A 16,039-nucleotide genomic window follows, 5' to 3' on the forward strand; every position below is an offset into this window, starting at 1 on the left:
ACATTCAACAAAAAGGGGGTTCAAAAAGCAAAAAATCACCATTGCTATATAAGCATCCCCTCAAAGACAGCCTTAAACAGAAAAAGGTGTACACTCGTGCATTTTTCTGCTGGCTTTCACTCAGGCCTACATATGGGGCCATTGCACCGGCCGTAACTGAATGGTTTCAGAGCACTTCCTGCCAAAAATCGATGAGGCGGTATATCCTCACTATGGACTATACGTATGAAAACTGTAGTCATAATTTGTGTGCTACGTTTTTACAACCACTAAATTATTTTGACAAATAACCTTTCTGCTAATAGGTTGGATCGTAAAGTAACAATTTGGGCATTTGGGTGTGGGTGTGTGTGGGGGCGGGGGGGTCACAGAACAACTAGGTTAATGAATATTTCTTAGTAGTTCACAAATTGAGACTCCTTCCGATTGACTGTAAAGACAGGAATAGTGATCTGCAAGGGGCAGCAGGCCACCACACCTCTCCTGGCATTTCAAAACAGAAAACGTCTTTTATTTTTTTTAAAGCAGCCTAATTTCCATAAATGGCTGTTTTAAGCTACCACTTCAGTTTGCATAGGGTATTACCACCCAAACTTGGGACACAGATAATTATAATGATTTGCAATTGGAATTATGGCTATAAACCTTTGATATTTAAGGTACTGATTGGGAATTTGGAGGGGATGCCCAAAACACAGCCCTTCCAAATACCGAATCCGTAACCATTTCCAAGCAAGTTTTGTGATTCAGAATTCGTTTTCAGAATCATACACTATGTTTAGTATATTCAAAAAGATTTGTATCAGTTGCAAACCATCTGATTTACTGTGCCTGGTAAAATGCTTACAATGCTCAACAAATACTTTATTTGGTTAAATAACCATCAAAGTACACACAACAAATGAAAACAAGCATAAACAGACAATCAATTCGAGGGCAAATTACTAGGACCTATATACATCAATACAGCATCATCACAATAATCATAAAACATTTCAGTCAGTTCATTAAAATATTCATAACTATAGTGTTCATAATTCCAACATTTCCCTCCAGGCAGTTAAAATACACAAAAAAAACCAATAGACTTCTCATAAAAAGTACAAGCAAACTAAAATCTATATTGTTTCAAATATCAACCATTAAGACCCCTCGGTTCAATTTATAGTCATTTGTTTAAACCAGCAACAATTTCCCTCATATGCATAGGCAAATCTATCTTCGCATACCATATAAGGGCTGTGCAAATATACAATAAAGTGTGAGTGCATAGTGCATAAAACACATAAAATTAACTGCAATACAAAATGGAGAAAAAAAATCAACCAGTGAGCCTCATCATTCCAAAGACTTTAAGACTTTCGATCTCTTGTGCCACATTGCTTCTAGAAATTTACTTACAGCAAATACTATTTTTTGTGATGTATTACTTTTCAGGATCCTAAAGGCTTCTAGGTGGCTGCCTGTGGCCATGCTACGACAGATGGGAACTAGCTATTTACGGCATATATAATAGTACTCCTTACAAAAAAAGAATACATGCTTCTCATCTTCAGGTGCCAGATCGCAAATGGGGCAAATTTCAGTTTTTTGATTTGCAGACCATTTGCTTGTAAAGATTCTCAGTGGTAAGATTCCATAGCGAAATCTTATATACAGGTTTCTAGTTGAAGATGGAAAAATTAAATCTAGAAATTCTTCAAATAGTGGAGAGCGTGTATGGGCCAACAACGTAAAAGTTGCGGGGCCATTGTGGGTATTCATTACAAATTGCTCAATTATATAAGGCCAATACCTGAATTTAAGTAGTTTAATATCAGATTTTAAAATAGAATTGGGCTCGTCCCACAAGCTCTGAATACCTAGTTTGGAAAACCATCCAGAAACGGATTTAACCCAAGGAATTTCCTTGGCTCCATGAAGGTTCATTACCTCTACCAATGAGTCTTTAAAGACTGCAAGTTCTGGTGTAGTCCAAAGTCGGATCCAATATACTAAAGTTTTCAAGATAGCCCGATTAGCAACTCTTTTTATTCCGACATCAAGGTACATGGGGATTAATGGGGTACTAGATGGTAAACCTAATAAACTTCTTAAAAACCTGTTCTCAGCAATGGTTGACAGCTGTAAATTACCATACCCCATACCTCGGCCCCATAAAGAGCAGCTCCCTAGGCTGTTGCTCTGTAAACTTCCACAGCAGGGAAAATAGCACTCAAGTTAGTTTGATTATAAAACCTTAAAATAGCATTGGATCTATGTTCAGTAATTCATTTAGATTTCTCCAGCTGATTTGTCCACCCTTGATTGTCTTTAAGTCTGATACCCAAATAATCAAAACTATGTACTCTGCCCAGGGCCTCGCCCCCGCATGAATATTACGACTTCCCTTTTTCCTCTTTCCAAAAACCATAAACTTAGTTTTGTTTATATTTAGTTCTAAGCCTCTTGAGTTACAAAACTTTAAAAACGTATCAATTAAAATTTGGAGGCCCATTGGAGATTTAGATATGAGGAGGGAATCGTCAGCAAAAAGTAAAATAGGTATCTTTTTGTTATTCAAAATTGGAGAGTCATTCCTACAAGGTTCTAGGGTGTCCACAACATCATTAATATACAATGAAAATAGGGTAGGCGCTAGCACGCAGCCCTGGTGAACTCCTCGTTCTATGGCAATACGATCCGTCAGTTCTCCATTTGAACCCCAACGAAATTGTGCATAATTATTCACATGTAATCTATTTATTAAATGCACTAAGTTGGCCGGGGCACCCACAGCAGACAGCAAGGTCTTTTCTAGCTCCTGACTGCTTTCATCTCCCTTATTTCTCAGGTAAAGCATAGGATTAGATCATTGTAATGGAAACAATTTTATAAAACCCTAGGTGACAAGGTTTTGATTGCTCTCACTTTGTCCCACTAAATTGCTGGAGTAAGAATGCCACCTGAACGTGCAAAAAAGTAAAACATGCATGCCTTCTTAATCAGAAGTGCCTTTAGTGCCAGATATATCTCTTTTGCATGGAGAGCACACCTGGAGTCCAATTTATTCTATTCCACTCCACATAAACCTTCTGGGGCTGCTAGCATTATGGCTGACTCTCGCGGTTTCTTGGTAAGCACGTTCAAGTGTTAATGGATAATACTGCTGCTGCTATATTTTACATCTTCACCCGGATGTGGGACCCAGAGCCCGTTGTGAGGAAGGAGTAGGCCTGTGATTATTATAGACAAACAAGTTCTATTAGCCAGTCGTCCAGCTTGGGCTCTGAAAAAGCCAGCTAATGGACTGGGCAGGTAGAGTTCCGCAAGTTTCAAATAGGAACATCTTTCGAAAGTAGCAGAACTGATCTTTCAGAAGTGGGGCTGACTATACATCACTTTTATTACAACCTATTCTAGTAAGAAATGTCAATAGCATTGCTCAGTCGATTACTGTACAAATAACTCCCTATGTGAATCTGTATACCTGAAATAATCGTTCAGGCTGCACTGTGTTTCCTCCCATCATTTCTATCCAAAAAGTAATTCCAAAAATCTATCAGTACAAATCACATATTATCTTGATTCTCACAGACTGGGCCAGGCTACTGTGTTACGGGCATGTATCGGGCTTCAGTGATGACCCATTCTTAACCTTTTCCTACGAAGGGCAATCTTCTCTCCAGGCAATGTTGTGCACACCCTAAATGTTATGACTGCAACTTGAATGGCTAATAGCTCTGTATTTATTTCCTGAGGATGTGATGGATGTTCTTATAACAACTAGAAGATCCTCTACGAAAGCAGCATACTACATTTGATTGATCATATCTCCAAAAAAGTTTGGGATAGATCCTTTGACCTAAAGCAGGCTTGTATCATGAACGTGCTGCAGTTCTCAATCTTGCCTTCTGAATCAATGTCCTCTGTGTGAAGGGCGTGTTTGAGTTGAGTATATATGTAATACTGTAAATGTAAATGTAAATGTATTTCGATTTATATAGCGCACAAATCCCCCAGGGGTCTCAAGGCGCTTGCTTAGGGAACCCGTCCTGGTATTCCCCTGTGAGATACCCCGGCAGGGTATTCACAAGGTGAAAGCCAGGCATCCCGCCACGAGGGGCCGTAGTGGAGATTAAGCAAGCTATTGCCCAGAGTCGCAGAGTGTGACCCCGTGAGTCGAGTAGGCACCGGAGCGAGAATTGTCGAGTCCGTGGAATTTTTGAGCCCGAGACCCGCTGAGGCGGGGAATCGAACCCTGGTCCACGTCTGATCTCAGCTTCCGGGTCTGCCGCCTCTAACCACTGAGCCACGCTTCTCCACACTGTGTGAATGAGATCTCATATTCCTCCTGTAGCCGCTCATCGGGTTTAAGGTAACGTCCTCCATTATATTCCCCACACTGGAGATGCAAATTACATCCCATTCGGTAAATCTCTGTAACTTACTCCTTTATTTCAGTTTGGATCCCTCTCATAATGGTGTCCATCGTGTGACTTTGTCCCTCCTCCACCCGATGTGGGTCGGTGCTTTATCCCTTGTTGTCAAGGCCGGAGCAATACATTCTTGCTCTGTGATGCCTTTGTGTCTTGAGACCATATTCTGTTGGCTTGAACTTAAGTTAGAAGGACCGGGAGTTACAGCCATTGTCTGCTTCCATTCCATTCAGTGCCTTCTTTAAAGATGTTATGCAGAGTTTGAATTCCCCCTTAACAGAGGTTGTTAAAAATGTCACCACTTGAAAGTGCTTTGCCTGTATTCTTTCCCTTCCCACCACTTTTCAAAGATAGAGAAAAGACTCCACAGCTCTACACAAGACGGAACAAAGCATGTGAAGACAAATTTTTCAAAGAATATGAAAGCGCTAGTTTGGGTGAGGAACGTGCAAAAAAAATAAACTTGCGTCTCAAGACTTGGCAGGCAAAGACTTTACACAGGCATTTTTAGCTCCTTAACTAGAAGAAAGGGTATGGTTTCAGCCCTTTTCGGGGGCATCCTGATTTTAGTGATTTGTTGTAGACTTTGTGATCCTCCGTTCACTCTTTATCCAAACATTTCTGAGCTTTGTGGCTTAACTATGTCATCTCAACATTAGTCTCCCCGAGTTTCTAGACTGGGATGCGGTATAGAGAAGCAATTTCAGAAAGGAGTGTCCATTAGAAGCACAAGTAATTTACTTTAAGGAACATTCTTCCTCATGGATAAATTCAGGCCGATCTCTTGGACTGCTGGGTCTATGGGGCAATTAGGCAATCCTTATAACAGTCCTTGTAAAAAGTATTTCTGATAGAGACTTCTAACTGCAGATTCCTCATCTTAGAATATTCCCAGTTGGTAGGTAGCGCTGGCAGCTCCGCTTCGCCATAGTTTGCTCCGGATGTGGTGTGTGCGGGCCCATATAGGCAACAGCCATGTGCGTTGATATCAGTTTATTTCTTTCAGTGCCAACAGATGCAGATCCTGAAGCCACCTACGCCTTTAGAGCAAGCTTTTTGAAGTATTTTCTTCAAAATTTTGTTCAACCAATTTGCAAGGGAAATCCACTGGTATGTCCACAGGTTTAAGCCTTGTGAAGATTTTCACAAGCAGATGTCTGTGATCGTTTGCCACTTGGTAGGTCTCTTGTGTCAGGGATCTAGCCCAACCCCAAGATCTGCAGTGACTGTGCTTCCATGCTGGGGCCTCTTCTTTTATGATGCAATGAGTTGCATTTTCTGTACAACCCCGGCTGCTTCTGACAAGCTTCCGGGCCCCAACAAACCTAGAGGTGCCTCACTAGGGTTTCAGTCAGCAGGACCTCTCTCAACGCTGATGGGGGCCTCTAGATCTAATTCCTGATCCAGAACCACACCCAATTCTGGCAATGAGATCTTTGATGCTGATTCTTTTTTCACCGGAGCCGGATAACCTCCCTATTCTAGTTCCGTCCAACTCCAAGCCAGTACAACTGCGACCTAGGTCGAAGTCACACTTATTCTTATACCCTCCCTTTGCCCATGATCTGTTTGAGGAAGAATCTGACAGTGGCTATTTTGGTGATTCTTCTGACCCCCTCAGAAAGAAAAGTGGTATGAGGAACTCCAAGGTCCTTTATACCGCACCAGACACAGACCTTGTTTCTCCCCCAGGCGTGGCCATGGTGAGACTGCGCCCTTTGCTATGATCATGCAGAGGGCAGCGGGCATATTGAACCTGCAGCTACCAGTCATGGTGGATCACCTATTACAGCAGCGGGGCAGGGTCGTGCACCCCAAACTGTGTGGCCAGAGAAAGTGTGGCAGCAGTTGAGTGCTTTTAATCTTACTCCTGAGGTCATGGATGTTATTTTAGCGGCCTGGTGTCCCTCAACCACATCTATATACGCCTGCTGTTGAGACACATTTGTAGCCTGGTGCTCGGCTAAGCATATTAACCAACTGCAGGCCAAGTTACTTAAGGTTCTTTTGTTTGTGTTGTACCTGGCCTGGAAAGGTCTTACATTTGGCACATTTAAGGGATACCTTTCAGCCCTCTCAGCTTTGCCAGATCAGCCTTGCTGTTTAAATCACCTTTTGTGATGAGGTTTTTGAAAGGGTGGCAACGTTTGTTTTCTCCTTCTCTTTTCAATAGGTGCAGTGGGAACAGAATTTGGTTCTAACGTTTCTGATGTGTTCCCCGTTTGAACCACTGCACAGCTGTCCTCTGCGATTGCTTACCTTGAAGACTTTTTTTCTGGTGGCTATAACTTCGGCACAGAGTGAGAGTGAGCTTCAGGCTCTTTCTGTGCACCCTCCTTTCACCTCCTTCTATCTTGATAAGTTGGTTCTAAGAACTCATGCCTCTTTCATGCCTAAGGTTGTGACTCCCTTTTAGGTTGGCCTGGACATCACTCTCCCGGCGTTCGTTGACCTGCCTTACACCTCTAAGGAGGAAGAAAGACAACACCTGCTGGACCCGAAAAGAGCTGTGAGCTTCTATCGTGATCGCATCGGAGAACACTGGGTGGAAGATCAGCTCTTTGTCGGATTCTCAGACGCAAAGGAGAGTAAGGCACTGCAAGGAACAAAACATTTTGTACTTACTGGATAGAGCTTTGCATAAACATCTTCTACATTGCGGCGAAGAAGCAGCCCCGAAAAGGCTTATGGGCTCACTCCACCAGGTCCAAGGCTGTTACCACTGCACTGGCAGGGTGAATAAAAGAAAGATGGGTTGGAGTTCTACCCAGAGCAATTGCCAGATGTTAGACTTATTGCAAGCAGCCATCCATCTACTTTTGTGTGTTTATGTACCACTCTAGATAGCATGGGTTTGCCCAGATGTGGGTACCATACTTACTGTGCCACTTGAACCAAGCTGCACCCGGCTGATGAGCCCATAACTAAGGCGAAACCGGTCCTGGGCTTTTCGTGTTCCAGTTCAAGTAGGACCTTGGTTGGCAGTTCGGGCTGAACTGTTCCCTTGAGGAACAACGTCAATACTGATTTGCGCATGGCTGGGTCCAAACTTAGGTGACCTGGTGAGCAAATAACGGAAGAGTTGCATCAACCTCCCATCTACTTTTGTGTGTTTTATATCCTCATTTCAAACAACAGTTCTCAAGGCAGCACTTGCAACAGCCGGGTGGTGCTCCAGGGGAATTCAGGCAGTTTGACACCTCAGAAGCAAGCACAGCAGGGCTTTCTTCCTTAGGCCAGGAGTATAGCCATACAACTGCAGGGTGGACAGCCATATTATCTGTCCCTGGTCCAAGTCCTTTCCTAAGTATTTGTGTACAACATTCCTTGATGGAATAAAAGTGAATTTCCTTACCTAGCGCTCAGACCAATTTACATCCAGAAAAATGGACAGCTGGTAATTATCCAGTCACTGGAGAAACATTGATTTTGGGTGACTAGCCACCTTGCCACTTAAACGGAAAGTTGAACTTAATCAGTAAACTTATCCTGATCACTCAGTAACCTCTCTTGTTTTTCATCACTTTTTCCCAAGAGTCATGTACAGTATCTTTAGCGCCGAGACGCCTACGGGCATTTGTTCGCGCTCTACAAATGTCAAAAAAATAAAGTTGACATTTTGGAGGGATCAAATAAATACCAAGCGTTTTTTTGCTGTGGGTATTTTTTATTCCCATGGAAACCAGTATCCAAAATAGAGCAAAGTCTATCTGGTTACCTTGGTGATGGCAGGCAATCCATATTGTTCATTGGTTTTGAGTATCCATCACCGATATTTCCTTCAGTCATCTGCTTTTGCTGTGCTCAGATCATCTTGGCAGAGTTGGGAACTGATTCAAGAGAGGAACAAGCAGCCTTTGTGAAGGTGTTTTACAATGGCCTTGGCTTTGAATACCTTCATTTGTTCTTATGTTCCTTCTCTTATGCCATAGGCTGACCTGCTCGAACTGTACAACCCCAGGGCAGGTGTACACAAGTAAGCCTTCTTGCTCTTTTGACTGTTGGTTTAAAATGACTTATACCTGCAAGGGGAGGCAATGCACCCTACAGTAAACTGCAATACTAAAGGGGATATCCATACTGGAGTACCACCAGAGGCGCAACTAGGGCCACGTTTCGGGGGGGGCTAAGAAAAAATTCGGGGGGTGGGGGGGCTGAATCTCTAAGCAATAGGCAGAGTGGAGCTGCATGGGCTCTCAGAAGGGGTGACACAACAACAATGCCTCATTAACAAGCAAAAGGTCTTTAAAAGACCTGTGAAGTACTTGGGTGCGGCTCTGTGTGCGCCCGGGAAGCCGTCTCATCCCGGGCTGCCACACAAGACGGGGGGCCTGTAACACTTTGAGTCCAGTGGGCGTTGCACGCCTGAGTACCACAATATTAGCACTCTAGCACACCTCACGGAAACCCTTTTATGATCATGGAAACTCCAGTCTTGATTTAACATATGAATTTTGCCGGGGACAACCAGCAGATAATCTTCGGGTTCCAGTAAAGAGGCCTATACCACACAACTATTAACAAGCTGCCACAACCCATTAGTGTCTCATAGACTGATCAGTGGTAAAATACACACATGGCTGGACCCAGGAGGCATGTGTAGTCAAGAACTCAGTTGGAAAGCAACTCAAAATCATAAAGAAAACCTATAGGGAGACTTGTGACGCAGGTTGTCCTTGCAGGAAAACATACTGGGTCTATCAGAATGATAAAATAAGGAGCGGGACAGCACATAGCTACTGTGCCAGTATCTTTCAACCATGCAAAAGGGCAGCTCTGCAGATTCCTAATGGTACTCACACGTCTCCTTTAAGAAGGCATGAATTAGTTTGATCACATTACTTTGTTGCATCATCTTTACTTTGCAGTTTAGTAATGTTTCCTTTCTTCTGTCATTCTCAATCCTTAGTGTGTGTGAAAAAGTAGTGGAACAGACTCAAATGGCTCCTGTAGGGCCTTATATGTACCGACTACTATGCCACTTCTATGGGCTCTTGCAGATCCATGCTGTACTGCCTGACACTGGTGGTGTGTCATTATCATGAGGAAACTGGGATCCAGTCTGAGGCATAAGAAGGGATTCATGTGAGGAATCTGTGAGGAAACTGTTATTCAGATGGAAATTCCTCAAGGAAAGTAACTTAGAGCCCTTTTTATTCACACAAAGCTTTCAAAATCATAACCTTCATTTTCACAACATTTACCGATAGTCGTTCGCTGAAGCACTAAAGTGGCAACCATTTAGCAGCTATTTGAGCTCCTTGTAGTTTTTAGATATTAAGACTGCTTTATCTGCAAACAAAAGTGTTGGTGTTTTTCACAGTCGAAGCACCTGATTAAACATTCAAAGGTGCTCTAGAGAATTATCATTTATTAACAATACAAATTTTATAGGTGATGGAAAGCAAGCCTGGTGGACGAAATAATCAGAACTGGTCTTTTAAGACACCATATACATTATGATGTGCCTGGGCATAGTTAGATATGTGGTACTTGCCCAGCAGGCCTAACAGATCAGAGTCTAGGCCTTCTTATCCAAGCTCATAATAATTATGCAACCACCTATTACTAAATGCAGTCGGAAGGTTTATAAGGATAATTTACAAAGCACCGAAACCAGGGACACATTTAATGTGAAAGTCAAAGAAGTATGCCTGTAAAGCAGAGACCAGAATATTCCACCAAAACCTATATTCTTCCTAATAGTAGCTTACCATACATTTTTGCCAAGTAATAGATGGATGTTAGTAGGCGATAATTATCAGGAGAATACTATCCATGTTTTAGGAATGATATACATTTTTGCTCCTTTCTAGGGAAGAGGAATCTCTACCCACATTAAAATAGTCTTTGTTGGCTTCATGATGGAGGGTATCAATCACTGTTTTCTTCATCTCGATTAGTTTTTTGAACTGCGCTATTAATAAATGTCCCAAATTTGTACTCTAATCGATTCTAAGGTATTCATCATTTCAAATGATTGTTTTGCTTTTTTTCCTATCATGAGGTTAGTAAAATGTCTGCATTAACTATTTCACAATGTGTCGGAAAAGAGGTCAGTGTCTGTCAGTGTAGCCATATCAGGGAAAGTCCTGGGAATCAATTAACAGTGGCGCATAAAATACACTGATACCAAGAGTGAGAAGACATGCGTACATCATAGTCGAACATGAACACACCTCAACCTAAGCACAAGATCCACTGGTCACACATTTATATTTTTGGGAGTATTGTTAGAAGGTTCTGGCCCTCCTACAAACAGCCGACTAATGACATAAACACAACCAATAGACAGTGTTCCAAGACCCCAAGCAGCAACAGAATGGCTCAGAAATGGTCTAATATTTTGTCCCTGATGAAATACTGCAGATTCACCAGTTACACACTACATAGCTTAAAAGGCACAGTGTGGTCAATGTTCTGACTTTCTCATAATATTCATTGATAATTGCACTAGTTTAATAACACATGTTTTAACAAAAATAATGCATTGGTTTCAAATGAGGGTGAATCAAGGCTAGATTGGCCATTTATTTCATCTGGCAAGATGAGACTGACTTTTGACGGCCGGTGGATGTTTCCTTGGGCTCCAGCTGCCAAGGTTTATGGTAGTAGGCACAGCACGCAGGGTAAAAAGAGAAAGACGCAAAAAGGTATCGCGAGGTAGGAGAGAAAGATACAGGAGGGGACCTTTGGTTTTTTTGTGCCACATTACTATTATTGGCAGTCAGTCGCAGATCATTTTGTTCATGAGCTAAATCATTTCTCTTTTTTCACTCTCCCAGATACTGCTTATCTATTTTGACGTCTTATGTGAAGAAGAGTAAGCCAGAACTGGAGGTTGCTCTGCAGAAGGTTCATGAACTTAGAGGTACTTCTCTCACTGTTCATCATCTACTAAGGTATAACTGTTGAATGTAGCTAAATGCAGAAAAGGAAGGCTTGGTTTTATACTAGTGCCTTAATGTACATTGAATCCCTTCAGCTGTGTCAGTGACTTCCAATCAATTTTTTTGATCTGAAATACCACTAGAGCCTAAAATGTTCTTGAGAAATAAAATCAACCAAATTCATGCAAGAGAGACTGTACAGGTCCCCTCAGCCACACCAACACCATAATAAGTGCCTACATTTGAGTGCAAGTGCTGCCTTTTTAGCCCAGGAATCATGGACTGTGGAACAAATGATTTTTGGGTAATCTCTGAAAAAAACATCTCATGCGAGACCCAGGAATGTAAAGGCCGCAGACTGCAGCTATTTTGTGCCAATGCTCCCACAAAAATCATCAGTGCCTGCATTTTTAAATCTAGAAGACACTGGAGGGTGCTGTCCGAATTATTGCTTCCCTTGCCTGTTTGTGTGTGTTGTTTTCTTTAGATTTGGAGCTTACAACAAATGAAGGGAGGCTTATCTTGATGACTCTTAATGCTAATAAGATGTATTTTAGTTTAAATAATCCTTAGTAAGCAACGTTATAACAATCAAAGAGGGCACTTCTGTAATACATACAACATGTTAAATGAGTGTTCATTGTGCTGCCATGCTGTGATTGAATACTTGTGTTGATGAATTAGGAAATGCCTGCATTAATCTTGCAGAGACAGACTGAAATGCCGACAGAGCATCATCAGTCATTCAGTGCATGTGAACCCAGTTAATTCAGCTGGTTCCATAAAGTCCTATGGCCCCTTCATGTCTACTACCCTTTCGTTAGATTTCAAGATTTCCCAGTGCAGTCGAATTACCATTTCAAAAAATATTTTGATGCTATTTTATAGTAGAATATGCGCCCACACATGTCTCTGATTAAAAAAACTTTAAAAAAAGGTAATTTCTGGCTTAATGTACAATTTACCCAACTGCTCTGAGTAGCTGTGGAATAGTAGATTGGAAGTGGGTGAAAGTGGATAGGATGAGAGAGTGTATGAGAAGGTGAATAAGGGGGAAAGATTTAGGGTGTGTTAGAGTTTTGGATAGAAGTATGGGAAAGTAGATCAGGGATGGGGGAGTTTGTCTAGCACCAAAACAGTGTGCCTAGGTAGTAGAGATTATGGCTAGGGGTGAAGGTGGACATGGCTAACAAATGTTTATAAAGTGGATCGACGTGAGAGAACTAATTGACAGAGGGAGGGAAGCGGAGAGGTGGTGGTAAGAGTAAAAAGGTACAGTGAGCCAGTGTAGGAAACTGGGTGTTTGTTGCAGTAGTCTCCTCACTTTTCGTCTGGTTTTTGATGCAACTTTGACTGGAGTGCACGCGGTTCATGCTAACAAAGGTCCCCAGTTCCAGTGCTCTATCCCTTAAATAAGAGAACTGGTCAATTGATCCCCAATTGGCCAGGCCTTTAGCCCCTCTGTCAGTCCCCAGTAATTGGTACTCCTGTATTCTAGGGAATAGGTTCTAAAGAGCATCCCTAAAAGCCACAGCATATTTTGTGCCACTCTAAGGGACCCAGCACTAGATTAATACAGACTGCCACTGCAGGCTGGGTGACAAGGTGCTCTAAAAAGTGAAAACACTACATGGCATCCACCTAAGTGTAATATTTGTAAGTCACCCCTACAGCAGGCCTTTCAGCCCTAAGGCTGGGTGCATTATATTGCATGTGAGGGCTTATGTGTATGAGCAGATATGCCCATATGCTTACCAGTTCAAATACTGACAGTACACGTGAACGGGGAAGCCATCTTAAGGTATGTATCTGGAACTGGTCAAAATTAGTTTCCCAGTTACATAATGGTTTAACTGAAACCTAAGGTGTTTGGTATCAAACACCTTGTATTAATAAATCCACACTTATTCCAGTGATGGATTTATCAATACATGCACCCAGAGGGTACCTTAGAGGTACCCCTTGAACCCAACTAGTCCTCTAGTGTGCTGGCTGACTGGTCCAGTTCAGCCTGCCACCACAGACTAGTTTCTGACCCCCCAGGAGGTGAGAGCCCCACTTTCAGAGAACAGACACAAGGCCTGCTCTAGCAGGTGGTGTTTACACCTCCTACAAGCAAGAAGACTGATGATCTGCATATCAATGGAGGAGGTTTCAAAGGCCTCTACCACCTGTGATTCAACCATGATTGCCTTCGGACAGGGCAAAGACCACCCCCTACCTAGGGCCCATTTGGCACCTGGACAGGTGGGAAAATTAGCCAGTCAGGAGGTGTGTTCACCCTCAGGATAGTACCATCCCTAAAGTGGGTTACCTGAAGTGAACACGACTAGGAAAAATTCCATCATCTTGATTTTTGGTGGAATTAGGTCTTCTGGGTTAGGGGTCTGCCCACTTCCCACAGGAAGTGATCATATAGAGGGTGTAGTCATCCTCAAGGTAGGTAGCCCATTGACTACTTCATGACACTCCCTGTAACGCCCCTAAATACCGCATTTAGGTAGCACTCCTGATCCCAGGATCTCAGGTTAGACTAACACAAAGAAAGAGTGGACCAAGAAGACTGTTTAACCGAGAACAGAGAAGCAACATCTGACTTGGCGCTAACCCTGCCAGCCTGCCTGCTGCACCGGACCCTAGTGAAGCAACCAACTTGTCCTGCCTCTGTGTAGACTCCAAGGAACCCCGAGGGTTGCCAGTGCTTTGTCACTCGCCAAAGAGACTCCCTTGAAGTAGAGGAGCTACTCCCCTGCAGTCGCAGGCACCATAGAAGCAAGGTCTGGTTCACCGTCCTGCCGCTTACCGGGACTACCAATGCTGCAGCCACCCAGGAACAGGTCACATGCTCCTACCAGTCAGATCCGCCCTCCCTCCAAGTGTGGGGATGCCAGGACCGACCGGAGCCACCCAGCACCAATAACTGGGTCCGGAGCCTTGAAGCAACCAAGGCTTGATGTGTCCAGTCCCCACACCAACTCCAAGGAAGACCAACCTGCACGTTGAGAGACTTCAGAGACAGTGAGCCCCACACCAATGGTGGCCCAGCTGTCCTGTTTATCCCTCTTCTGAAAACCAAGTCAAAAAGTGAGTCGTCGACCACCGCCACCTGACACCTCAAAGCACCTCTGCACCTGCCCCCCCCCCCCCCCCCCCCCCCACAGCTCGAGTCCAGATGAGCTGACAGTGCCCATGGGGTCCTGACACCCACAAGAGCCGAACCCATCCTTGGGTTTGGCTAGACTAGACTTGCAGTCACTGCCTGCAGCTTCTTTCTGCAGGGCCCCCTCCAGTCATGAGTGATTCCATCATGCGACCCGACACCAAAATACTTCACTGCAGCCAAGCCCTACAGCCCGAGGAGAAGTGGACCAACTATGTCCCTATGTGCCTGAGCACCTCAAGGTTCGAGCACCCTGGGGTTCACCCGGATTGGCCCCCCAGACCCTGCTTGCAGCCTTTTTCTAACCTGACCAATCTGCATTGAAGTGAATAGGGCACTCAATGCTGTAGCACACTTCTCCACCTGGCTGCCCCGTGCCGCCCAAGTTGACCTGTTGGTGTGGCCTTGGACCTTGCCCCCTCCTCACCTTCGGTCCAGGAGAAGGGGTCTGTAAATTGCAGACACGTGCCCAAATGTAATACATATTTTTCCTCCACATGAGAACATTACCACTCTAGATATTGCACTTTCAACTTTTGAAACGTATACAAATTCATAACTCTAAAATTACTTCCCTCATTCCGATGATCTTGGTATCTAAATTCATATAAAAATAAGTGTTACTTTTAAAAATTGGTGTCGAATTTCTTTGAGTGTGTGTCTCACTTTCTGCCTTTGTGTGTGCAATAAATTCTTAGCACTACCCTCTGATATGCATAACTGCTCGCCCACACTACCACAAGAGAGAGCAGTTGTGGTCTCATTTGTGCCTCTGTAAACCATTTGGGGTATGTTGGACTCTTTCCGCAGTGTACCTATTTTTGGTCCAATAAATAAAGAGCCAGCTTCCTACAGGCAGCCTTCATGATCTGCAACAGACTTCTTTGTTATGTGACATATAATCTTGGCTTGTGTATTTTTTCACATCACAGAGAATCCTCCATCTGCTGCTGATGCTGTGAGCGCAGAAGATGCGCTAAAGTACCTGTTGTTCCTCGTGGATGTCAATGAGTTGTATGATCATTCACTGGGAACGTATGACTTTGACCTTGTCATCATGGTGGCAGAGAAGTCACAGAAGGTAATTTAGAAGTTACAGACTTTGCTGGCAATATTTTGCACCATTCTAATGTATTTAGATTGGATTTCTGTGAGAGTTTTGGATGAAGTTGCAGTTAACCACTTAGATAAAGACCTTTCTTATAATGCATGATGCACCATTAATTGTTTAATATGTCACCAAAATGATCCACCTGACTTTGTGTGTAAAATGGACCAATTTTGCAGCTCACCATGTGACCTGTAGTTGGTTTCTTTATTGGAATATTCTATTTTGTTGGGAGTTTGTGATTATTTAGCCTTCTGACAGATAATTGTAGTCACAGATTCGTCACTTTTTGAATTTTACTCAGGCACCAGACTTCATCGTGAAGTTTTTCATTGCAGTGCCCCCACACTCCACTAGGTGGTGTTGTACGGTTCTGCTTTGACTTTGTTTTACCCCGGAAGCGATGGTATGAAACTGCATGTAAATGCCACCCCTGTGCACCGACATCAGTTCTTTTCTTTCC

At 43.3% G+C, this 16,039-nt stretch overlaps 1 protein-coding gene across 1 annotated transcript in view; it reads left to right on the forward strand.

Annotated features, from left to right (window-relative positions):
• The window catches only part of ELP1 (elongator acetyltransferase complex subunit 1), an 861,256-nt gene that overhangs the window by 444,601 nt on the left and 400,616 nt on the right, over positions 1 to 16,039 (forward strand). The window contains exons 24-25 of the mRNA XM_078676240.1: positions 11,204 to 11,289; positions 15,401 to 15,549. Coding sequence (XP_078532366.1) covers positions 11,204 to 11,289; positions 15,401 to 15,549 — 235 coding nt within the window. The remainder of the gene's footprint in view (positions 1 to 11,203; positions 11,290 to 15,400; positions 15,550 to 16,039) is intronic.

This window comes from Lissotriton helveticus, chromosome 2_1, assembly GCF_964261635.1.
Source record: "Lissotriton helveticus chromosome 2_1, aLisHel1.1, whole genome shotgun sequence".
Classification (NCBI taxonomy): Eukaryota; Metazoa; Chordata; class Amphibia; order Caudata; family Salamandridae; genus Lissotriton; species Lissotriton helveticus.